Source organism: Salvelinus namaycush, unplaced genomic scaffold, assembly GCF_016432855.1.
Source record: "Salvelinus namaycush isolate Seneca unplaced genomic scaffold, SaNama_1.0 Scaffold146, whole genome shotgun sequence".
Lineage (NCBI taxonomy): Eukaryota > Metazoa > Chordata > Actinopteri > Salmoniformes > Salmonidae > Salvelinus > Salvelinus namaycush.
The window spans coordinates 255,023-281,522 of NW_024058186.1; the positions used below are offsets into that span (position 1 = coordinate 255,023).

At 44.3% G+C, this 26,500-nt stretch overlaps 1 protein-coding gene across 4 annotated transcripts in view; it reads left to right on the forward strand.

The window, feature by feature from the left end:
• The window catches only part of LOC120036741 (tensin-like), a 63,927-nt gene that overhangs the window by 3,783 nt on the left and 33,644 nt on the right, over nucleotides 1-26,500 (forward strand). For all 4 annotated transcript variants that reach the window (XM_038983118.1, XM_038983115.1, XM_038983116.1 and 1 more), the window contains exons 3-14: nucleotides 9,580-9,629; nucleotides 10,862-11,033; nucleotides 11,180-11,230; nucleotides 11,437-11,559; nucleotides 15,525-15,589; nucleotides 17,514-17,597; nucleotides 19,927-20,039; nucleotides 20,208-20,268; nucleotides 21,001-21,076; nucleotides 24,336-24,465; nucleotides 24,770-24,835; nucleotides 25,078-25,194. In XM_038983118.1, coding sequence (XP_038839046.1) covers nucleotides 10,884-11,033; nucleotides 11,180-11,230; nucleotides 11,437-11,559; nucleotides 15,525-15,589; nucleotides 17,514-17,597; nucleotides 19,927-20,039; nucleotides 20,208-20,268; nucleotides 21,001-21,076; nucleotides 24,336-24,465; nucleotides 24,770-24,835; nucleotides 25,078-25,194 — 1,036 coding nt within the window. In that variant the 5' untranslated portion in view covers nucleotides 9,580-9,629; nucleotides 10,862-10,883. The remainder of the gene's footprint in view (nucleotides 1-9,579; nucleotides 9,630-10,861; nucleotides 11,034-11,179; nucleotides 11,231-11,436; nucleotides 11,560-15,524; nucleotides 15,590-17,513; nucleotides 17,598-19,926; nucleotides 20,040-20,207; nucleotides 20,269-21,000; nucleotides 21,077-24,335; nucleotides 24,466-24,769; nucleotides 24,836-25,077; nucleotides 25,195-26,500) is intronic.

Below are 26,500 nucleotides of genomic sequence, written 5' to 3' on the forward strand. Positions count from 1 at the left end.
ACACAGACAGACAGACAGACAGACAGCCAGCCAGACAGACAGACAGACAGACAGACAGACTGACTGACTGACTGACTGACTGACTGACTGACTGACTGACTGACTGACTGACTGACTGACTGACTGACTGACTGACTGACTGATCCGTGGATGGATGGCCCCTTTGTTATTTAGGATGCAGTTACCTTATGTGCACTGGTAGCGTCTTTACACACAAACTGTATACATAGATTTGTTTAGGGGAGAATGGGGTAAGTTGAGCCATTTTTGAATTTTCAGCATCACTCCGTCAAGGGATATATAGTATTCTTTCTAACAAAGATATCTACATATATTTCAGGATGTTGTGTATCCCTGGGAATAATCAGAATTCATGTAAACGTTACAGTTTTGAAAACATAGGTTGTCTGAAAAAAGTGGTCTCTTGGCACAACTTACCCCGGGTATGGGGTAAGTTGAGCTGTGGGACGGTAAGTTAAGCTGCCTACAAAAGCTGTACTGAATGAAATATTACCACAACCATTTTAAAACCATGTCTATCTTTATTTTCCAAACACAATCACAATCACTTTGTCTTTTAATAATTTTAAGGATATTTTAACACAGGCTTAACACTTTTTCTTAAACAATATTAACATAGGCCAGGCCCTGTTGTTACAGTACCTCATCCCAGCGATAATGTCTTTGCATTATGCCTGGGAAGAAAACACTTCAATTTGCTTGACTTGCCATTGGCTCAACCATTAGCTCAACTTACCGCAAGGCAAACATTTGGACTATATTAGCCCACACAGCTATGAGGATACACTTTCATGCTAGGATTAGGACCTCATATTGAAGCTTATAGAGACCCCAACTGATGTATATCTTCAAAATATCTACTTTGGTTTAAATACAAACATCATTAAACCTCTAACACAATACATTAATTTGACTTGGTGAAAATAATTTTGTTTGGACTTAACTTGCTTACCACTTTTTCCATATGGTTTCTTCCTATACAGACTCCATGAAATGATGATCTCTTCCTAAATATTTGGTCAAATGATACATGTTGTTTATGGTTTCCTAGAAACAAGGGTGGCAAAACTTACCGCTTTGGCTCAACTTACCCCACTCTCCCCTACTGTACACACAGTATATACTTTATACCCATGTACGGTAGGTGGAGGGAAGCTACACAGCTTGAGGTGTTTTAGAATCACAAATCCAACGGGCAATGAGACAGAGAGAGGAGGAGGGAGAGAGATAAAAAAAAAGAGAAGAGGGAGTGAGAGATGGAGAGAGAGAAAGAGAGGAAAAGAGAGGGGGGGGGTGAGAGAGTGTGTGTGTGAGAGAGAGAGAGAGCGAGAGAGGGGGAGGGGGCAGACAGTAGATTGGATGTTCTGGTTTATAAGGGTTAGGGTTAGACAACGAGACAGAAAGCTGGTGACAGTGGACTAAAAACAGGAGAGCGTGTGACATGGTGTCCCTGAAATGCTCCCAGCTTCATCCCAAAATGTCAGAGAAGGAGGAGGAGGAGTGGAGGTCGGGAGAGGAGTGGGAGAGAAGAGAGTAGAGGAGAAAATGAAAGGAGAGCTGAGGGTAGGAGAGGAGAAGGAGAGAGGAGTTGAAGAGAAGCGAGTAGAGAAGAGAATGAGAGGAGAGCTGAGGGGAGGAGAGGAGAAGATGAGAGGAGTTGAAGAGAAGAGAGTAGAGAAGAGAATGAGAGGAGAGCTGAGGGGAGGAGAGGAGAAGATGAGAGGAGTTGAAGAGAAGAGAGTAGAGAAGAGAATGAGAGGAGAGCTGAGGGGAGGAGAGGAGAAGATGAGAGGAGTTGAAGAGAAGAGAGTAGAGAAGAGAATGAGAGGAGAGCTGAGGGGAGGAGAGGAGAAGATGAGAGGAGTTGAAGAGAAGAGAGTAGAGAAGAGAATGAGAGGAGAGCTGAGGGGAGGAGAGGAGAAGATGAGAGGAGTTGAAGAGAAGAGAGTAGAGAAGAGAATGAGAGGAGAGCTGAGGGGAGGAGAGGAGAAGATGAGAGGAGTTGAAGAGAAGAGAGTAGAGAAGAGAATGAGAGGAGAGCTGAGGGGAGGAGAGGAGAAGATGAGAGGAGTTGAAGAGAAGAGAGTAGAGAAGAGAATGAGAGGAGAGCTGAGGGGAGGAGAGGAGAAGATGAGAGGAGTTGAAGAGAAGAGAGTAGAGAAGAGAATGAGAGGAGAGCTGAGGGGAGGAGAGGAGAAGATGAGAGGAGTTGAAGAGAAGCGAGTAGAAAAGAGAATGAGAGGAGAGCTGAGGGGAGGAGAGGAGAAGGAGAGAGGAGTTGAAGAGAAGAGAGTAGAGAAGAGAATGAGAGGAGAGCTGAGGGGAAGAGAGGAGAAGATGAGAGGAGTTGAAGAGAAGAGAGTAGAGAAGAGAATGAGAGGAGAGCTGAGGGGAGGAGAGGAGAAGATGAGAGGAGTTGAAGAGAGTAGAGGAGAAATGAAAGGGAAATGAAAAGGAGAGGGCAACCTTTTTATCACCAGCCTACGTCTCTGAGTTGGTCATAGGAACTCTTCAGATGTGTATTAACCTAACACACATTTACCTAACACACATTTACCTAACACACATTAACCTAACACACATTTACCTAACAGACATTAACCTAACATACATTTACCTAACACACATTAACCTAACATACATTAACCTAACAGACATTAACCTAACATACATTAACCTAACAGACATTAACCTAACACACATTTACCTACACATTTACCTAACACACATTAACCTAACACACATTTACCTAACACACATTAACCTAACACACATTTACCTAACACACATTTACCTAACACACATTAACCTAACATACATTAACCTAACAGACATTAACCTAACATACATTTACCTAACACACATTAACCTAACACACATTTACCTAACACACATTTACCTAACAGACATTAACCTAACACACATTAACCTAACATACATTAACCTAACAGACATTAACCTAACATACATTTACCTAACACACATTTACCTACACATTTACCTAACACACATTAACCTAACATACATTTACCTAACACACATTTACCTAACACACATTTACCTAACACACATTTACCTACACATTTACCTAACAGACATTAACCTAACATACATTAACCTAACAGACATTAACCTAACATACATTAACCTAACACACATTAACCTAACACACATTTACCTAACATACATTAACCTAACACACATTAACCTAACACACATTTACCTAACACACATTAACCTAACACACATTTACCTACACATTTACCTAACACACATTAACCTAACACACATTTACCTACACATTTACCTAACACACATTTACCTAACAGACATTAACCTAACACACATTAACCTAACACACATTAACCTAACACACATTAACCTAACACACATTAACCTAACACACATTTACCTAACACACATTAACCTAACAAACATTAACCTAACACACATTTACCTAACACACATTAACCTTAACAGTGGTTCCTCCTCCTCCTTACTGGTTGTGACACTAGGAAGCCCACTTTATTTTCTCTCTCTAATCTGGTTTCAGTGGTCTCCTGTATTCCTCAGCTCTTCCTCTCTCTCTGACCTCAGTCAGCACAGGAAGAAAGTATTTCTGCTCTCAGCTCTTCCTCTCTCTCCCTGACCTCAGTCAGCACAGGAAGAAAGTATTTCTGCTCTCAGCTCCTCCTCTCTCTCTGACCTCAGTCAGCACAGGAAGAAAGTATTTCTGCTCTCAGCTCTTCCTCTCTCTCCCTGACCTCAGTCAGCACAGGAAGAAAGTATTTATGCTCTCAGCTCTTCCTCTCTCTCTCTGACCTCAGTCAGCACAGGAAGAAAGTATTTCTGCTCTCAGCTCTTCCTCTCTCTCTGACCTCAGTCAGCACGGGAAGAAAGTATTTCTGCTCTCAGCCCTTCCTCTCTCTCTGACCTCAGTCAGCACAGGAAGAAAGTATTTCTGCTCTCAGCTTTTCCTCTCTCTGACCTCAGTCAGCACGGGAAGAAAGTATTTCTGCTCTCAGCTCTTCCTCTCTCTCTGACCTCAGTCAGCACGGGAAGAAAGTATTTCTGCTCTCAGCTCTTCCTCTCTCTCTCTGACCTCAGTCAGCACGGGAAGAAAGTATTTCTGCTCTCAGCTCTTCCTCTCTCTCTCTGACCTCAGTCAGCACGGGAAGAAAGTATTTCTGCTCTCAGCTCTTCCTCTCTCTCTCTGACCTCAGTCAGCATGGGAAGAAAGTATTTCTGCTCTCAGCTCTTCCTCTCTCTCTGACCTCAGTCAGCACGGGAAGAAAGTATTTCTGCTCTCAGCTCTTCCTCTCTCTCTGACCTCAGTCAGCACGGGAAGAAAGTATTTCTGCTCTCAGCTCTTCCTCTCTCTCTCTGACCTCAGTCAGCATGGGAAGAAAGTATTTCTGCTCTCAGCTCTTCCTCTCTCTGACCTCAGTCAGCATGGGAAGAAAGTATTTCTGCTCTCAGCTCTTCCTCTCTCTCTGACCTCAGTCAGCACAGGAAGAAAGTATTTCTGCTCTCAGCTCTTCCTATCTCTCTGACCTCAGTCAGCACGGGAAGAAAGTATTTCTGCTCTCAGCTCTTCCTCTCTCTCTCTGACCTCAGTCAGCATGGGAAGAAAGTATTTCTGCTCTCAGCTCTTCCTCTCTCTCTCTGACCTCAGTCAGCACGGGAAGAAAGTATTTCTGCTCTCAGCTCTTCCCCTCTCTCTCTGACCTCAGTCAGCATGGGAAGAAAGTATTTCTGCTCTCAGCTTTTCCTCTCTCTGACCTCAGTCAGCATGGGAAGAATGTATTTCTGCTCTCAGCTCTTCCTCTCTCTCTGACCTCAGTCAGCACAGGAAGAAAGTATTTCTGCTCTCAGCTTTTCCTCTCTCTGACCTCAGTCAGCATGGGAAGAAAGTATTTCTGCTCTCAGCTCTTCCTCTCTCTCTCTGACCTCAGTCAGCACGGGAAGAAAGTATTTCTGCTCTCAGCTCTTCCTCTCTCTCTCTGACCTCAGTCAGCATGGGAAGAAAGTATTTCTGCTCTCAGCTTTTCCTCTCTCTGACCTCAGTCAGCATGGGAAGAATGTATTTCTGCTCTCAGCTCTTCCTCTCTCTCTGACCTCAGTCAGCACAGGAAGAAAGTATTTCTGCTCTCAGCTTTTCCTCTCTCTGACCTCAGTCAGCATGGGAAGAATGTATTTCTGCTCTCAGCTCTTCCTCTCTCTCTGACCTCAGTCAGCATGGGAAGAATGTATTTCTGCTCTCAGCTCTTCCTCTCTCTCTGACCTCAGTCAGCACAGGAAGAAAGTATTTCTGCTCTCAGCTCTTCCTCTCTCTCTCTGACCTCAGTCAGCACGGGAAGAAAGTATTTCTGCTCTCAGCTCCTCCTCTCTCTCTGACCTCAGTCAGCACGGGAAGAAAGTATTTCTGCTCTCAGCTCCTCCTCTCTCTCTGACCTCAGTCAGCATGGGAAGAATGTATTTCTGCTCTCAGCTCTTCCTCTCTCTCTCTGACCTCAGTCAGCACGGGAAGAATGTATTTCTGCTCTCAGCTTTTCCTCTCTCTCTCTGACCTCAGTCAGCACAGGAAGAATGTATTTCTGCTCTCAGCTCTTCCTCTCTCTCTCTGACCTCAGTCAGCACAGGAAGAATGTATTTCTGCTCTCAGCTCTTCCTCTCTCTCTGACCTCAGTCAGCACAGGAAGAAAGTATTTCTGCTCTCAGCTCCTCCTCTCTCTCTGACCTCAGTCAGCACAGGAAGAAAGTATTTCTGCTCTCAGCTCTTCCTCTCTCTCTCTGACCTCAGTCAGCACAGGAAGAAAGTATTTCTGCTCTCAGCTCTTCCTCTCTCTCTCTGACCTCAGTCAGCACAGGAAGAAAGTATTTCTGCTCTCAGCTTTTCCTCTCTCTCTGACCTCAGTCAGCACGGGAAGAAAGTATTTCTGCTCTCAGCTCTTCCTCTCTCTCTGACCTCAGTCAGCACGGGAAGAAAGTATTTCTGCTCTCAGCTCTTCCTCTCTCTCTGACCTCAGTCAGCACGGGAAGAAAGTATTTCTGCTCTCAGCTCTGGTATATAATAGTTACAGTGTTATAGGGAGCAGTCAGGGTTACAACTATATACGATAGAGGGAAACACCAGCTCTCTCTGGAATTACTCTGGAAATGTGTAATTGGTAGCTAAGGGTCAACGGATGGGTTTCGGGAAGAGTGTTAGCCGACAGACGACCTCTCGTAGTCCCACTGTTCCAGGGCATTCACACTAGCACAATGTGGTGGTGTCGCTTTACAATAAATACATTTAATTAACTTGGAGACGTAGTAATATTTATAGGGCGACCACATGCACACACACACAAACCACAGAGAGAGAGAGAGAGAAGGGAGGGAGAGAGAGAGAGAGAGAGAAGGAAGGGAGAGAGAGAGAGAGAGAGAAGAAGTAATGAGGGATAATAAGAAAGAGGGAAGGGAGAAACCAGAAGTGGGCGGGAGGAGAGAAAGAAGAAGCACAAAAGGGGAAAGACAAATGAGAGGCACGGAGGAGAAGAATAGAGAGCGAGAGAGTTAAAGACTGAGCTGGAACCTGTTTTGGGGGGGCTGAGACCTTTTGAGGAGAGAGTCCCATCATGACAAAGGAATAAACAACAAAAAACAAACTGGACATATACAAGAAGATCTTCGTCGTCTCTTGGAAGGAAACCAACATGGATATTAGACTCCAGGTGTTTCTCTGTGATTGACAACCAAGGCGTTTGGTCATTCAGCCTTCCCCAGGGGGATAGGGCGAACACAGAAGGGGTAGAGCGAGAGGGACTCTGGTCCAGTCTGGACCAGACCAGACCAGTCCAGCCATGACCTCAGGTGGCGCCCTCCGCAGGCGCCTCGCCTCCTTCCGCAATTCCTGGAGGCGGAGTGCTGAGTATCTATTTAAGGTAGGCCACGCCCACTCTGGAAGTGTACCTGATGGGATAACGGGCAAATCTGGCTTTTAAGTGTATGTTTCCCTGCTGTCAAACACCCTACTTTGTATTTGGGTGTATTTAGGGTATCTAGGGTGCCTTGAGGAATGGCACATGAAGTTGTACATTTTGGGTGAAATTCCCTTTTAACAATGAGTTTGTCCATACGTTGTTGCATTACCCACTGGGCACAGACATCAGCTCAATGTCTAGTTTTGATTTATATTTGGTTGAGTTGTCAACTATTGTAAATTCAATGGGAAATCACAAAAAATGTCACCATGTCATTGGTTTTAGGTTAAACGTTGTTTTCCAAGTTTTTTGGGGTTGAAATGACGTGAAAACAACATTGCTAAAAAAAAAAAAATAATCCCAGTGGGTACATACCAATGTAATCATAAACAGCAAGACCTTCATGTTTTTTCCTTCAGTCAACACAGTTAAACGTCTACTATCTAAGCTTCTTTGGTGGTTTTGGTCTTTCATTTAATATGTTCCTCCTGTCTCTCTGTGTTGTAGTCTTTCATTGAATGTGTTCCTCCTGTCTCTCTGTGTTGTAGTCTTTCATTGAATGTGTTCCTCCTGTCTCTCTGTGTTGTAGTCTTTCATTGAATGTGTTCCTCCTGTCTCTGTGTTGTAGTCTTTCATTGAATGTCTTCCTCCTGTCTCTGTGTTGTAGTCTTTCATTGAATGTGTTCCTCCTGTCTCTGTGTTGTAGTCTTTCATTGAATGTCTTCCTCCTGTCTCTGTGTTGTAGTCTTTCATTGAATGTGTTCCTCCTGTCTCTGTGTTGTAGTCTTTCATTGAACGTCTTCCTCCTGTCTCTCTGTGTTGTGGTCTTTCATTGAATGTGTTCCTCCTGTCTCTCTGTGTTTCTCTTCTTGGTAGTTTGTTGGTCCTGCTGGGTAGTGTATCTTTACATCTGGTTTTGATAACTGATGAGTATTACTGAGGTGGGAACGCAGGACACGCACGCACGCACGCACGCACGCACGCACGCACGCACGCACGCACGCACGCACGCACGCACGCACACACACAGTAACAGTCACTTAGGGATATCTTTCTGAGTTATAGCTAATGAAAAAAAAGTGTGAGTGTGTGTGTGTGTGTGTGTGTGTGTGTGTGTGTGTGTGTGTGTGTGTGTGTGTGTGTGTGTGTGTGTGTGTGTGTGTGTGTGTGTGTGTGTGTGTGTGTGTGGACAGTTGGACAGATTGTATGAGAGGCTTGGTGGTTGTGTTGTGTGTAGACGTTTAGTTCTGCGTGTGTATACAGGCATGTGTGTGTGTGTGTGTGTGTGTGTGTGTGTGTGTGTGTGTGTGTGTGTCCATGCCATGTGTGTGATGCAAGAGACCTTGTTCTTACGTAATTGCCACTCTTGTCCCCTGTGAACAGACATATTGTTGCAGTTTTCGAGCAACAGTGTCCATGGTTTCAGCAGGCAGCATCTGTTTCTAGTCACATCACTCTGAATAATGGGCTTTCCTTTTGCCTGACTAGGATTAGTTTCATCACAGACAAATGAATGGATCAATGGCAACACAGAGCTCTGTACTGTGTACATAACCTTCTGTTCTGTTCAGGTCCTCTCTATCCTCCTTCACATGGTGCTGTCTATGTTCTCCAGCCAGACGGGGAAGGCAGTGCTTGCCTTGTGGTAAAAAGGATGTGGAATTACTAAAGATAGCCCTAGTGATGTCCCAGTATTGGTAGACGTCTCCCTGTCCTCATCTCCCTGTCTTCGTGACCATGGACAGACAGCAGGATGTAGATGTCAATGTAACTCTTACAGAAGGGTCAAACACAGACAGACAGACAGCTATGTACTGTACAGGCTAAGTTTAAATGTTTGGGTATTTTCACATTTCAAACATACAGTACCTTGCTAGCGTATCAAACTGAACGTTTCAGCCTATAGCCTTTGCCATGAGTGTGCTGGTTGGCTGGTTGGTTGCAGGACATGCCAAATATGTGATGTCAGTTAGATTACTGTAACAGGAAACAACCAATTGTCAGTAATTAGATGTTTCCTAATGTTGCTGGATTACGTTACCATGAAGGAAAGGAGACGAGGAGATGAGGAGATGAGCAAAGAAAGCTGTTTAAGACTGTTGCCACATGCCACTAACCAACCAACCCATCACCACCCCGTCACCAGGGTCATAGACAGGCTAATACCATGGTAATACTATGTGTTTAAAGCACCAGCTGTCCGACAGCATCTATTTTAGAACACAGCACTTTGTGTCTGAACACTGTGATCTATTGTCTACTGCTAATCACCCTCGTTGTTGAAATGAATCCTCGATATTCTCCGCTGCTTTTCTCTCTGTAGTTAGACTGAGGATGGAGGACACTGGGTACAAGTAAGGCCCCAGGGATATTATGTTATTTCAAAGCAATGGACGCATCTCATCATGGCTAAACTCTATCCAGTTGTGTTTGGATTTGATATAGTTGAAGACCAGATGCAGCGTGCTGTAATGTGGAATTTACAATACAGTTCTGTATTACACTCACTCGCACCCTTACATCAAACACGAACAATGCCAAGTTGATCAAGGAGACTGAGTGATGTATTCTATCTTCTCTGTGTTCTCTGTAGGGAACCCCAAGGTCCTGTAAGAGTGAGCAGACTAGACGAAGGTCATCACGGTAAGAGAGACTGCTGTCTTTCCCTCACTATCCAGGCTGTCACTATTCCTCATCTACTGCAGTGTACGGCCACGTTTACACCTGTTTCTCTAACCTCACGTTTCGGTTCATTGATACCCATAGAGCTCAACACACACTGAAATCCATGGACACAGGCCTATCAAAAACCCATCAGGATGTATTCTATCCTGTTGTCAGATCACTGTGACAACCATGCCTGTTTCTCCAGCTACGTTTCCCATCTAACAGCCATCTGGGAGTCGGGATTTGGGGAACTGATCACAATGATTGCGCAATACCAGCTTGGATCATTCCAGAACACTTTGTTCTGAACTGAAGAGCTAGGATTGAAGATGTTTATGAAAACATGTGTGATATCATATGACACCACTTCCAATTACCATAGACATAAATCACATGGGTTTGTCAGTACTGAAGACTCACACATCAAAGATATGATAGATAATAGATACCACACACAAGAGCCACCAAGGAAGAGCTTTACAGACTAGTGCTGATGTACAAACCCTGTAAGATATCAGGGGCCATATTCATACAGAGTAGCAGTGCTGATCTAGGATCAGTTTGACCTTTTAGATCATAAGGAGCAAGATTATATGGACAGGGAGAAGCTGATCCTAGATCAGCACTCAGTACTCTGAAACTTTTTGTCAGAGCTCTAAGCATCTTCCTCCCCAGGAGTGTCAGTCTGCTGCAGGCCATGGAGGAGGACTATGAGGTGGACCTGGTGTACATAATCTCTCTAACTATCTCACCTCTTCCCTCTCCTCCCTTCTCCTCTCCTCTCCTCTCCTCTCCTCTCCTCTCCTCTCCTCTCCTCTCCTCTCCTCTCCTCTCCTCTCCTCTCCTCTCCTCTCCTCTCCTCTCCTCTCCTCTCCTCTCCTCTCCTCTCCTCTCCTCTCCTCTCATCTCCTCTCCTCTCCTCTCCTCTGAGAACTATGAGGTGGATCTGGTGTACATCGCCTCTCTAACTATCTATCCTCTTCTCTCCGCCCTTCTCCTCTCCTCTCCTCTCCTCTGAGAACGATGAGGTGGATCTGGTGTACATCGCCTCTCTAACTATCTATCCTCTTCTCTCCTCCCTTCTCCTCTCCTCTCCTCTCCTCTGAGAACTATGAGGTGGATCTGGTGTACATCACCTCTCTAACTATCTATCCTCTCCTCTCTCCTCTCTCCTCTCTCCTCTCTCCTCTCTCCTCTCCTCCCCCCAGGAGTGTCAGTCTGCTGCAGGCCATGGATGAGAACTATGAGGTGGACCTGGTGTACATCACCGAGAGGATCATCTCTGTCTCCTTCCCCAGCGGAGCGGAGGAGCACAGCTACACCTCCAACATTAAGGAGGTGGCCTCCATGCTGGCCTCCAAACACGGGGAACACTATCTGGTGAGACCCCCTGTCCTGCCACGGCTCTACCTCACTACCGGGCCTGTCTGTTGGTGTGGTGGCTTTTCATGCACCCTGTCATGTCCTGTTGCTGATGGACAACTGTTTCCTGGTCATTTTTATTGATGTGGATTTTGTGATTTCAGCTCCTCAACCTAAGCGAGCGGAGGAATGACATCACCAAGCTTAACCACAAGGTATACACACACAAATACACACCCACGCACGCACGCACGCACATACACACACACACACACACACACACACACACACACACACACACACACACACACACACACACACACACACACACACACACACACACACACACACAACTCTCCTAAATGCAATGGTAGTGGTGGAAGTTTTGATATGTGATAGTGGTCTGTGTGGCCCCCTGTAGGTGCTGGAGTTTGGCTGGCCAGACCATTATGCTCCGGCCCTGGATAAGATCTGCAGCATGTGCAAGGCCATGGACACCTGGCTCAACGCTGACCAACACAATGTAGTGGTGCTTCACAACAAGGTAGGTGGTCGGACACATCACTCCAGGGAAGGGAGGAAGGAAGGATACATTGTCAAAGTATTGGAACAGGGTCCCGTAGACTTACAGATCACTGATCACTCCAGGGAAGGGAGGAAGGAAGGATACATTGTCAAAGTATTGGAACAGGGTCCCGTAGTCTTAAAGATCACTGATCACTCCAGGGAAGGGAGGAAGGAAGGATACATTGTCAAAGTATTGGAACAGGGTCCCGTAGTCTTAAAGATCACTGATCACTCCAGGGAAGGGAGGAAGGAAGGATACATTGTCAAAGTATTGGAACAGGGTCCCGTAGTCTTACAGATCACTGATCACTCCAGGGAAGGGAGGAAGGAAGGATACATTGTCAAAGTATTGGAACAGGGTCCCGTAGTCTTACAGATCACTGATCACTCCAGGGAAGGGAGGAAGGAAGGATACATTGTCAAAGTATTGGAACAGGGTCCCGTAGTCTTATAGATCACTGATCACTCCAGGGAAGGGAGGAAGGAAGGATACATTGTCAAAGTATTGGAACAGGGTCCCGTAGTCTTACAGATCACTGATCACTCCAGGGAAGGGAGGAAGGAAGGATACATTGTCAAAGTATTGGAACAGGGTCCCGTAGTCTTACAGATCACTGATCACTCCAGGGACGGGAGGAAGGAAGGATACATTGTCAAAGTATTGGAACAGGGTCCCGTAGTCTTACAGATCACTGATCACTCCAGGGAAGGGAGGAAGGAAGGATACATTGTCAAAGTATTGGAACAGGGTCCCGTAGTCTTACAGATCACTGATCACTCCAGGGAAGGGGGGAAGGAAGGATACATTGTCAAAGTATTGGAACAGGGTCCCGTAGTCTTACAGATCACTGATCACTCCAGGGAAGGGAGGATGGAAGGGTTTCTTCCCGGGAGTGTTACAGTATGCCGTGGTCCACTGTGTTAAGGACAGTAGAGGGTGCTCTCTGTTTGAAGAGTGTGAAAGGAGACAGCCAGGCCCCAGGGAGAAAGTCCCCTATGAATACAATACTCTGTATGTCCTCAATCGTCATTGGTAAGGAGGTAAAACACCAACTTGTCACCCTAGCTCATTGGTCGAAAAAGGAAAGGCACCAAACTGTTTCCCTGTACCTCATTGGACAAAGTGGGATAATCAAGCTGTCTTGTAGTTGGAAGACAAGTCCTCCACATTCTAGTATTGCTGGTAAAACACTTAAATGGTCCTTAACTTTTACCGCCTCTCAACCCCGTATCCGGGATCACCCCCCACCCCCCCCACACTGATTAGCATCGCTAGCATAGCTTCACAAGTAAATAGTAGCATCTAAATATCATTAAATCACAAGTCCAAGACACCAGATGAAAGATACAGATCTTGTGAATAAACCCATCATTTCTGTTTTTTAAAATGTTTTACAGGGAAGACACAATATGTAAATCTATTAGCTAACCACGTTAGCAAAATACACCATCTTTCTTTGTCCACCATTTTCTCTCTCCACCAGTAGCTATCACCAATTCGGCTAAACTAAGATATTGATAGCCACAAACCAAGAAAAAAACTCATCAGATGACAGTCTGATAACATATTTATGGTATAGGATAGGTGTTGTTAGAAAAAAGTGCATATTTCAGGTAGAAATCACAGTTTACAATTGCACCGACCATCACAAATCGACTAGAATTACTAGATAGAGCAACGTGTATGACCAATTTACTCATCATAAAACATTTCATAAAAATAGACAAAGCATAGCAATGGAAAGACACAGTTCTTGTGATTTCAGACCATATTTCAGATTTTCTAAGCGTTTTTCAGCGAAAACACAATAAATCGATAAGTTAGCATACCACATGTGCAAACGTTAGTAGAGCATGAATTCAAGGCAAAGGGAGCTATAACGTTATCATCGCCAAAATATATTAATTTTTTCACTAACCTTCTCAGAATTCTTCCGATGACACTCCTGTAACATCATTTTACAACATACATATACAGTTTGTTCGAAAATGTGCATATTTAGCCATACAAAACCGTGGTTATACAATGGAAATAGTCACAACTCAAGCATCAAAATGAGGGACGTCAGCTTTCAGAGTGATCTAGTTTAATCGAAAGCTAATCATATACTTGACTAAAAAATACAGAGTTGACAGGAATCGAAAGACAAATTAGTTCTTAATGCAACCGCTGACTTACATTTTTAAAATTATCCTTACTTTTCAATACAGGGTTCGCCAAGTGAAGCTATACCAAACAAAATGGCGAAATATGCGTTTAAAATATTTCGACAGAACAACGATTTATCATATTAAATATTGCTTACTTTGAGCTGTTCTTCCATCAGATTCTTGGGCAATGTATCCTTTCTATGTTATAAATTTCTTTTGGTCGATAGATGTCCTCTGTCCTTCGAAATGTCCACTACCAACGACCGAGACCCCCGAAACGTTCCCAAAGCTAAAAAGTGCACGACAAAGAAATTCCTCAGAATCGCACTAAACGGATATAAATTGCTATAAAACGGTTCAAATTAACTACATTATGATGTTTTTAACAACTATAACGAGTAAAAACATGACCAGAGAAATATTACTGGTTAAACAACGATTTGGAATGAGGCAAGTCCGATGTCCATCCCGCTTGTGACGCGCGAACAAAAGAGAGTGTACTCCCACGTTTTGTGGTTTTATATGGGCTGGGATTGTGCAATCGATTCCATTCAAAACGTGATGACGTACAGACACCCAGAGGAAGACGTAGGCAGTGTCGGTTTCTTCATAGCATTCACTGTCGCCTTAAAAACAGACTCCAGATCAGGGGTAAACATTTCTGAAATCTGACCCCTGTCATGAAAAGTGCTGTAGATATTGTTCTGTACCACTCAGAGACAAAATTCCAACGGCTATAGAAACTATAAAGTGTTTTCTATCCAATAATAACAATAATATGCATATTGTACGATCAAGAATTTAGCACGAGGCAGTTTAATTTGGAGACCCAAATATGCTAATGCGGAACAGCACCCCCTATAGTTCCAAGAGGTTAACTGCAGACTGTTAGACTGAAGCCGTATTTCACAAAGAAATCCAGTGAACATGAGTCATTTGATTCTAATAGAGACTGCTGCGGCCTGTGTTTTGGCAGCACATCCTCCCCTCCCCCAACCTCTCAGGCCCAATGATTCATCATACAACTTGTCATGAATGATCCAATGTCAACTACAGTAACTCCCCAAAAAACAACTTTAAAAACTTCATCTAAGTCTCTATCAGTCAGTGTTAAAGACTTTGAGTCAATGTAGCTGAATAGTGAGTAGTAACTTGATAAGTCTGTGGGGGAACATTTTATTCAATATGTACAACAAGTGCTAGCAAACAGAGCATCCCCATGGTTACCAATGCTTATTTTCCCCCTCATCCTGAAATTGAAGCTTTTGGTCAAGATGGAAAAACTGCTTCCATTCAGAAACGCCTAATTTGATGAAATGCTATTTGTTATCTCCCCAGTCAGAAATGTTCCACGGGATGTTTCAGAGTTCAGGGTCAAAGGTTTCTCCAGTAGTGTTGCATTTCTATCTGCAGTTGGATTTGACCACAAACAATGTCATTGTGATCAATGGAACCAGGCAGTTTGATCAAATTCAATCTGTGGCAGTTTGGCCTGAAAATAGCCTGGTCACTCAAATCTAACTCACTGTACAGCATCTACATGTCTACACTGCAGGTACAAACATTGTTCGACCTTCAAGTGTGTAACTAAAAATAGACTTGTATTCTTTCTCAAAAAGTATATCTCCCTCTCTCCCCTCTCTCTCTCCCTGCCCTATCCCCCACTCTCTCTCTCTCCCCCACTCTCTCCCTCTCCCCCCTCTCTCTCCCCCTCTCGCTCTCCCCCCTCTCGCTCTCTCCCTCTCCCCCATTCTCTCCCTCTCTCTCCCCCCTCTCTCTCTCTTTCTGCAGGGGAACCGTGGGAGGACAGGAGTGGTGGTGGCTGCCTACATGCATTACAGCAACATATCAGCCAGGTACCAGAGACTTCTGACTGCAGACAAACTGACCTCATTTACCCTGTTTGTTATTAGTCAACATATCAGCCAGGTACCAGAGACTTCTGACTGCAGACAAACTGACCTCATGTACCCTGTTTGTTATTAGTCAACATATCAGCCAGGTACCAGAGACTTCTGACTGCAGACAAACTGACCTCATGTACCCTGTTTGTTATTAGTCAACATATCAGCCAGGTACCAGAGACTTCTGACTGCAGACAAACTGACCTCATGTACCCTGTTTGTTGTTAGTCAACATATCAGCCAGGTACCAGAGACTTCTGACTGCAGACAAACTGACCTCATGTACCCTGTTTGTTATTAGTCAACATATCAGCCAGGTACCAGAGACTTCTGACTGCAGACAAACTGACCTCATGTACCCTGTTTGTTGTTAGTCAACATATCAGCCAGGTACCAGAGACTTCTGACTGCAGACAAACTGACCTCATGTACCCTGTTTGTTGTTAGTCAACATATCAGCCAGGTACCAGAGACTTCTGACTGCAGACAAACTGACCTCATGTACCCTGTTTGTTGTTAGTCAACATATCAGCCAGGTACCAGAGACTTCTGACTGCAGACAAACTGACCTCATGTACCCTGTTTGTTAATAGTCAACATATCAGCCAGGTACCAGAGACTTCTGACTGCAGACAAACTGACCTCATGTACCCTGTTTGTTATTAGTCAACATGGGACAATGTATTCATTCAATATCACCGCCATGCTTGAAGTTCCATACATCCTTAAAGTTCCCAGATATTTCCAGATGAATACAAACAGACATTTGTCCATTCTATACATTTCATTTGAGATTTCTATCAGTGTGGTGGTCAATTTGAATTGAAAGCAGTCAATTCAGGAAGTAAACTGACATTTTAATTCAGTAAAAAAAAAGGGCATCTATTTTAATTGACTTCTCAATAAGCTAAAAAGGAGAAGCTATATATGTCAAAAGTTTTTTCCATTTGGGGATTTTAAATTCAAATCACTTCCTGAATTGACGACTTCCATTCGAATTCACCCCAACCCTGATTTCTATGGCTTCACCCCTTGAGATGTCGTCAAGTCATAGACAAAAACATGGGGTGATGTCAGGGCAAGCACGAAGATCTGTAACAGATAGATAGGCCAAATGGATTTGGGATTGGGCCTCAAATGAAACACTGATGTGGTTGTTATGCCAAAACATTCTGTTCAGGCTCTGGTGTATTTTTGGTCAATAAAGAGGAACATTTACATTTGTCATACCTTGTAAAGACTCCAGATGTTTCAGGGTGGGGGATGGGTTTACGATCTTACACTTTCACTAAGGAATAACAAAGGTCAAATCACACTTGTTTCTTTGATACTCTTTGATACTTTGTTCTATCTTGCTTAATGCTTGAGAGTCAGTGGCATTCCAGAAGAGTAAACAGTACACTCATGAACAAACGTTACACGTTACAGATGTAGGATCTTAATTTGAGACAGTTTGCTACGGTAGGAAAATAATCCTGCAGCAACAGGAAATGTGAATTATTATGTGGATTATAATTCATGGCCATTTTTGTACTTCCGACTACTTTTTAACCTCAAATACACTATAAGTTAAATATTTCCTGCATTTCAGGAAAGTTTTCCTGCAACAGGATGATCAAATTAAGATCCTACATCTGTACATTGATCAGATAATAATACTGGGATACTGTAGCATTGTGGGGATGGCAAAATATGAAAATATGTAGATTAAGGACACTTCTTAATCGACGGTGTCGCTTAAGGACGTTTTTTAAAGGAGAAGACAACGTAAGGACACTTTTCAGGGTCATTTCAGGGCAAACTTATTGTATGGTATATTGTATGTGTTCAGTGAAGAAGAGCCGATCATGACCTTTGTCTCTCCTGTGGTCTTCAGTGCTGACCAGGCACTGGACAGGTTCGCCATGAGGCGCTTCTACGAAGACAAAGCACTTCCTGTGGGTCAACCGTCCCAGAGAAGGTCAGTTACCACTTACTACCTCACTTCCTGTTTTTGCACCCTACAACTTCCTATAGGCTGGATGAGTTTGATCCCTTGGTGAGAGCAACCGGCTGGATTCCATTCTTAGAATGTGTATCCTTCATTCTGTTCATTGAAGAAGTCAACAAGGGTAAAGGGATGGGCGTGACTTCTCAGAGTGGAATTCAGTCAATGGATGACCTGGTGTAACTCTCACTGTTTCAAAGGCTATCCTCCTCTCCTCTCCTCAGTCCCTCTCTCCCAGTGCGTCCCAAACAGGAAATACCTCTGTCTTTTTGTTCCCTTAATCCTCCCAATGAAGCCTAATTGACATAATTGAGGAATAATGTTTTTTGGAAAGCCTAGCAGCTTTTTGTATTCTCCAGGATTCCACTGAGAGCTGAAAGGTCACATGGTTTCCAGAGTTCATTCTGACACAACTATCCATCGTTCCTTCCTCCCCTCCTCAGTGATCTGGCATGCTGAATAGGTGGCTTTGTAAGGGAACCCTTAGTGGCGCTTAGAACTGATTTAGGGTCATATCTCACTAACCCAGTCCTAGCCATAGGTCATTACTGAGTAAATACAAACTGACCCGGGATCCATAGTTTGTGGCAGATAAGGGAACCCAGGTGTATCCAGCAGGCAACAACAGCAGTAGCAGCACTAGGCCTGGCATCTGACCAGCTGCTGTTTCCTTACTCAGATATAATTATCCCTCAGCCAGTTCCCCTTAGTCTGAACTTATTATGGTCTGGCATGTGTGACATTAACATTGGGAGGGGGGGGGTGGATCTCAGCACTGCTACACCGCTGCCGTAGAAACGCACCACATAGAGAAACACTCACTTCTGTTCTGAGAGGTATCACTATCAAATCATCATCAACATTCTTCTGAGGAAATTCCACTCTAGATTAGAATCTAGGTTAGATCCTTAAGTGGAATGTTCTGAGCCAAAATGGCGGATGGTTGTCCAGACTTGATCTCTGTGGCAGCCCAACATTATATATATCTCTGTACAGTAGTAACTGTAATATGTCAGAATCTGTGTGGCCGTGTTTTCCGGCGTGACCCCGCTGTTACACAGGGAGCTCCTTACACAACCCAGCTGGTCTGTGAATGCTTCCTGCTCCCACCTAATTTCATTTGGGAGACCGAACCATCTGGCAGCTGCCAGCGGAGTGCGGGGGGAGCACAGGGGTGGTGGGGAGATGGGCCGACCTCTGGAACAGAGGTCACACTCTGCATGATCATCATTAGTATCATTAACAGGCTGCCTGGCAGGCAGAGCTCACCAACACAACACTACATACCCCTGCCTGGCAGGCAGAGCTCACCAACACAACACTACATACCCCTGCCTGGCAGGCAGAGCTCACCAACACAACACTACATACCCCTGCCTGGCAGGCAGAGCTCACCAACACAACACTACATACCCCTGCCTGGCAGGCAGAGCTCACCAACACAACACTACATACCCCTGCCTGGCAGGCAGAGCTCACCAACACAACACTACATAACCCTGCCTGGCAGGCAGAGCTCACCAACACAACACTACATACCCCTGCCTGGCAGGCAGAGCTCACCAACACAACACTACATACCCCTGCCTGGCAGGCAGAGCTCACCAACACAACACTACATACCCCTGCCTGGCAGGCAGAGCTCACCAACACAACACTACATACCCCTGCCTGGCAGGCAGAGCTCACCAACACAACACTACATACCCCTGCCTGGCAGGCAGAGCTCACCAACACAACACTACATACCCCTGCCTGGCAGGCAGAGTTCACCAACACAACACTACATACCCCTGCCTGGCAGGCAGAGCTCACCAACACAACACCACATACCCCTGCCTGGCAGGCAGAGTTCACCAACACAACACTACATACCCCTGCCTGGCAGGCAGAGCTCACCAACACAACACTACATACCCCTGCCTGGCAGGCAGAGCTCACCAACACAACACCACATACCCCTGCCTGGCAGGCAGAGTTCACCAACACAACACTACATACCCCTGCCTGGCAGGCAGAGCTCACCAACACAACACTACATACCCCTGCCTGGCAGACAGAGCTCACCAACACACTACATACCCCTGCCTGGCAGACAGAGCTCACCAACACACTACATAACATATAGAGCAGCCTGGCACTCGTACACTCCAATTCACTCTGACATCTCCATAGTGTGCAAAGCCTCTTTGATAATAGATGTGGCGTGTTTGCTAGTCTTGCTTGCCAGACTCATGGTGCATGACATTGAAGGGTTGTCCCTCTGTTTCACGCTGTGACTGTGTTGTGTGGATGTGTGTAGGTATGTGCGTTACTTCAGTGGTCTGCTCTCTGGCCACATCAAGATTAACAACAAGCCTCTGTTCCTGCACCACGTCATCATGCACGGCATCCCCAACTTCGAGTCCAAAGGAGGTGAGTCTGCAATAGGATAGCCTTTATTTCATTGTTAGAAATGATTAATTATTCTTTTTTTTTTAATCTAAATTTTTTCTTCAATGGGATAGACTTTCATTCAATGAGTATAAATAATTGTTTCATTTTGGAATACTTGTTCTTCTTTTCTTCTTTTTCCCCTCGCAGGCTGTCGTCCTTTCCTGAAGATTTACCAGGCGATGCAGCCAGTCTACACGTCAGGGATATAGTATGTTTCTTTAGTTTTTATCTGTTGCATTGTGGGTTGATTTGTCTTTCAGGGGGCTTGTTTTCTCTACTCTCAGATTCTGTCACTCCATCCCTCTTTCTTTCTTTCCCTCTCAGTCCACAGTACTTCCAAGCCTGTCACCCCTTGTTAAGGAATTAGCCCTTAATAATCCCCATCTGTTTGTGTGTGTGTGTGTGTGTGAGAGAGAGAGAGAGAGAGAGGGAGGGAGAAATAGAGAGAGAGAGAGGGAGGGAGAAATAGAGAGAGAGGAACACAGAGAGAGGGGGGATAGAGAGAGAGGAACAGAGAGAGAGGAACTGAGAGAGGGGGGATAGAGAGAGAGAGAGAGAGAGAGAGAGAGAGAGAGAGAGAGAGAGAGAGAGAGAGAGAGAGAGAGAGAGAAATACAGAGAGAGTCTGTATGTGTGTCAGTGTGTGCTGGTGGGGCAGGCAGGCAGATAGATTGTCAGTGACACAGCTCTAGGGTTCTATGTGTACAGGGAGGGATACCGTAACTCCCACCTTCTCCATCCAGGGTCCTCACGACCAAAACAACACCACACGGAAATGACACCCCCCCCCACACACCCCCTCATTCATTTACAATCTGACTTGTGATAACTGATTTGGGACAAGCTCTTCTTACTTCAGTCATACCTGAACCACTATAAGAAAAACACCCAAAACTGTTTTAAAGTGTTTATAATGGTTTTCATCTGAATTAATTCCACAGTAACGTCCAAGGTGACAGTCACACCAGTATCTGCATCACCATTGAACCTGGCCTTCTCCTAAAGGGAGACATTTTGGTAAGAAGCACATCCTTTGTCATCAAATGTATGGGTGTTGTGGTTGTACTGTGTTGTGTTGGCCTTAGAGCCCTTAGTGGCCTTACAGTAGGTCCATATACTGTTGAAGGTTGACTTTCTTCATATTCCACCACAATACATTCCTCCACCACAGGATCCATTTTTCTCTCTCTGTGTCTCTCTCTCTGTGTCTCTCTCTCTGTGTCTCTCTCTCTGTGTCTCTCTCTCTGTGTGTCTCTCTCTCTCTCTCTCTCTCTATCTCTCTGTCTCTCTCTCTCTCTCTCTCTCTCTCTCTCTCTCTCTCTCTCTCTCTCTCTCTCTCTCTGTCTCTCTCTCTCAATTCAATTCAATTTAAGGGCTTTACTGACATGGGAAACATATGTTTACATTTCCAAAGCAAGTGAAATAGATAATAAACAAAAGTGAAATAAACAATAAAAAATGTACAGTAAATATTACACTCACAAAAGTTCCAAAAGAATAAAGACATTTCAAATGTCATATTATGTCTATATACAGTGTTGTAATGATGTGCAAATAATTTAAGTACAAAAGGGAAAATAAATAAACATAAATATGGGTTGTATTTACAATGGTGTTTGTTCTTCACTGGTTGCCCGTTTCTCGTGGCAACAGGTCACAAATCTTCCTGCTGTGATGGAATACTGGTATTTCACCTAATAGATATGGGAGTGTATCAAAATTAGATTTGTTTTCGAATTCTTTGTGGAGCTGTGTAATCTGAGGGAAATATGTGTCTCTGATGGTCATACATTTGGCAGGAGGTTAGGAAGTGCAGCTCAGTTTCCACCCCATTTTGTGGGCAGTGTGCACATAGCCTGTCTTCTCTTGAGAGCCAAGTCTGCCTTCGGCGGCCTTTCTCAATAGCAAGGCTATGCTCACTGAGTCTGTACATAGTCAAAGCTTTCCTTAAGTTTGGGTCAGTCACAGTGGTCAGGTATTCTGCCACTGTGACTCTAGTTTCCTCAGTTTTTTTGTATATTCTTCCAATGTGTCAAGTAATGATCTTTTTGTTTTCTCATGATTTGGTTGGGTCAAATTGTGTTGCTGTCCTGGGGCTCTGTGGGGTGTGTTTGTGTTTGTGAACAGAACCCCAGGACCAGCTTGCTTAGGGGACTCTTCTCCAGGTTCAGCTCTCTGTAGGTGATGGCTTTGTTAGGGAAGGTTTGGGAATCGCTTCCTTTTAGGTGGTTGTAGAATTTAACAGCTCTTTTCTGGATTTTGATAATTAGAAGGTATCTGCCTAATTGGGCTCCCGGGTGGCGCAGCGGTCTAAGGCACTGCATCTCAGTGCTTGATGCGTCACTACAGACACCCTGGTTCAAATCCAGACTGTACTGTATCACAACTGGCTGTGATTGGGAGTCCCATAGGGCGCAGCATAATTGGTCCAGCATCGTCCGGGTTTGGCCAGTGTAGGCCGTCATTGTAAATAAGAATTTGTTCTTAACTGAATAGGCTAGTTAAATAAATACAAAGATTCTGCTGTGCATGCATTATTTGGTGTTTTACGTTGTTCACCGAGAATATGCCTAGAAGGCCAGCATCCTGGAGTCGCCTCTTCACTGTTGACATTGAGACTGGTGTTTTGCGGGTACTATTTAATGAAGCTGCCAGTTGAGGACTTGTGAGGCGTCTGTTTCTCAAACTAGACACTCTAATGTACTTGTCCGCTTGCTCAGTTGTGCACCGGGGCCTCCCACTCCCTCTATTCTGGTTAGTGCCAGTTTGTGCTGTTCTGTGAAGGAAATAGTACACAGCTTTGTACGAGATCTTCAGTTTCTTGGCAATTTCTCGCATGGAATAGCCTTCATTTCTCAGAACAAGAATAGACTGATGAGTTTCAGAAGAAAGTTATTTGTTTCTGGCCATTTTGAGCCTGTAATTGAACCCACAAATGCTGATGCTCCAGATACTCAACTAGTCTAAAGAAGGCCAGATTTATTGCTTCTGTAATCAGAACAACAGTTTTCAGCCGTGCTAACATAATTGCAAAAGGGTTTTCTAATGATCAATTAGACTTTTAAAATGATAAACTTGGATTAGCTAACACAACGTGCCATTGGAACACAGGAGTGATGGTTGCTGATAACGGGCCTCTGTACGCCTATGTAGATATTCCATAACAAATCTGCCGTTTCCAGCTACAATAGTCATTTACAACATTAACAATGTCTACACTGTATTTCTGATAAATGTGATGTTATTTTAATGGACAAAAAATATGCTTTTCTTTCAAAAACAAGGACATTTCTAAGTGACCCCAAACTTTTGAACGGTAGTGTACATGCTTTTGCTGTTTGTTCTTTGTTATAGAGCCAAAAAGATTGGCGAAGTGGTTTATCCATATATCTCCGTTTTGGATAGATAACTCTTCGTGTTGTTGTTTGTTTAGAGTTTTCCAATTTTCCCAGAAGTGGTTAGATTCTATGGATTCTTCAATTACATTAAGCTGATTTCTGACATGCCTTTCCTTCTTTTTCCGTAGTGTATTTCTGTATTGTTTTAGTGAGTGTAGGCTCAGGTTTTCTGGGTCGCTATGTTTTTGGTTGGATAGGTTTCTCAATTTCTTTCTTAGGTTTTTGCATTCTTCATCAAACCATTTGTCATTGTTGTTAATTTTCTTTGGTTGTCTGCTTGACATTTTTTGATTTGATAGGGAAGCTGAGAGGTCAAATATACTGTTTAGGTTTTCTACTGACAAGTTTACACCTTCACTATTACAGTGAAACCTTTGTTCCAGGAAATTCTCTCTCTCTCTCTCTCTCTCTCTCTCTCTCTCTCTCTCTCTCTCTCTCTCTCTCTCTCTCTCTCTCTCTCTCTCTCTCTCTCTGTAATGTTATCTTGCCCTCCTGTTCACTAGAGTTCTATTAGGGAAGAATGTGTCCTTGTTCCACCACGCCAGACCACACCAGACCACGCCAGACCACACCAGACCACACCAGACCACGCCAGACCACACCAGACCACACCACATTAGACCACACTAGACGTGCCTCCCCATCAGAACATGCCTCCATTGTACTGACCATTTTCTGTTCTGGTGGGGAACCGTGGTCTGATCTCTAGGACCAGCAGGGTTTAGACCATGAGTTTGGCAATCTGGACTGCTGCCTTCGTCTGGTTTGACTGTAGCAAAAGTCCTTGTCTTGATGTCCGGTTATATGCTTACTCTCTCCTCCTCCTCCTCCTCTTCCTCCTCCTCCTCTTCCTCCTCTTCCTCCTCCTCCTCCTCCAGTTGAAGTGTTACCACAAGCGTTTCCGGAGCCCCATTAGGGATGTGGTATTTAGAGTGCAGTTCCACACCTGTGCCATCCACGACCTGGGAGTGGTCTTCGGGAAGAATGAACTGGATCAGACTTTTAAAGGTGTGTGTGTGTATGTGTTCGTGGGTGACTGTGTGTGTATGTGTGCGTGGGCGACTGTGTGTGTGTATGTGTGCGTGGGCGACTGTGTGTGTGTGTCTTTGTAGGAGTGCGTACACATGTTCGTGTGTGTATGTACCTATGTGGCCTCTCCCAAAAAATGTAAATTGATTGTTGTTTAATGTGTGTGTGCACGTGTGTACGTGTGTTTGTTGAAGTGCGTACACATGTTCGCGTGTGTACTGTATTTACCTGGCCTCTGTAAAAATGTGAAATTGATTGTCGTTTAATATGTGTCACTACACAGATGAGAGATTTCCAGAATATGGGAAAGTGGAATTTGTCTTCTCCTTCGGACCTGAGAAAATCAAAGGTACAGGTAATCAGTGTATTTCAAGTTGAATGCTTCAATGCATGCACAAACTATAGTATACACAAACTATAGTTAGTACCATAAGGTAATGCCTCACAGCATGGATTGGTGTAAATTGATTGTGTGTTGTCAGCATAGTTAACTGCATGTGGCTAGACAGAAAGTACATGTTATATTGTATTTCTGTTATGGACATTAATGGGTTAAAGACTGCATTACCCAGCTGGCTTTGTGTCTCTCAGGAATGGGCCACCTTGAGAATGGCCCACAAGTGTCGGTGGACTACAATACCCAAGACCCCCTCATCCGCTGGGACTCCTACGAGAACTTCAACAGGGGCTGCGAGGATACAGGAGATGGTGAGCACCAAGACCACATACACACACACACACATACACACACACACACATACACACAGTGGTGGAAAAAGTACCCAGTTGTCATACTTGAGTAAAAGATACCTTAATAGCACTGGAGGCTGCTGAGGGGAGGACTGCTCATAATATTAGCCATAACAGAGCAAATGGAATGGCATCAAACACCTACAAACCAAGTGTGTGATGTATTTAATACCATTCCACTAATGCCGCTCCAGCCATTATCACGAGCCCGTCCTCCCCAATTAAGGTGACACCAACCTCCCGTGCTTAATGGAAAAGTGAAAGCCACCTAGTAAAATACTACTTCAGTAAAAGTCTAAAGTATTTGGTTTTAAATATACTTAAGTATCAAAAGAAAGAGTAAATCATTTCAAATTCCTTATATTTAGCAAACCAGATGGAACCATTTTCTTGTTTTTTTTTTATTGACGGATAGCCAGGGTCACACTCCAACACTCAGACATCCTTTGCAAACGAATCATTTGTATTTAGAGAGTCCGCCAGATCAGAGGCAGTAGGGATGACCAGGGATGTTCTCTTGAGAAATCTGTGATTTGGACCATTTTCCTGTCCTGCTAAGCATTCAAAATATAACGAGTACTTTTTGGTGTCAGAGAAAATTGTAAAAGTACATTATTTTCATTTTGAATATAGTGAATTAAAAGTAAAAGTTAAATAGTAAAGTACAGATACCCCCCCAAAATAATAAAGTAGTACTTTAAAGTATTTTTACTTAAATAATTTACACCACTGCACACACACACACACACACACACACACACACACACACACACACACACACACACACACACACACACACACACACACACACACACACACACACACACACACACACACACACACACACACACACACACACACCAGTGGAAGTACCCGTGGAAGTACCAGTGGAATGCCAGTGGAAGTACCAGTGGAATGCCAGTGGAAGTACCATTGGAAGTACCAGCGGAAGTACCAGCGGAAGTACCAGTGGAAGTACCAGTGGTACACAGCACAGCACAGTCAAACTACGTGTGCTGGAACAGTTGTTGTCACATATCTCCAGTGGCTAATAGAGTCTTTGAGACTGACTCTGTCACATAACTGGCCACCCTCAGTGGTGGGGGTATTGAAATGTTAAAGATGACTCACACACACACACACACACACACACACACACACACACACACACACACACACACACACACACACACACACACACACACACACACACACACACACACACACACACACACACACATCTACAAGTGACGGACTCATCAGG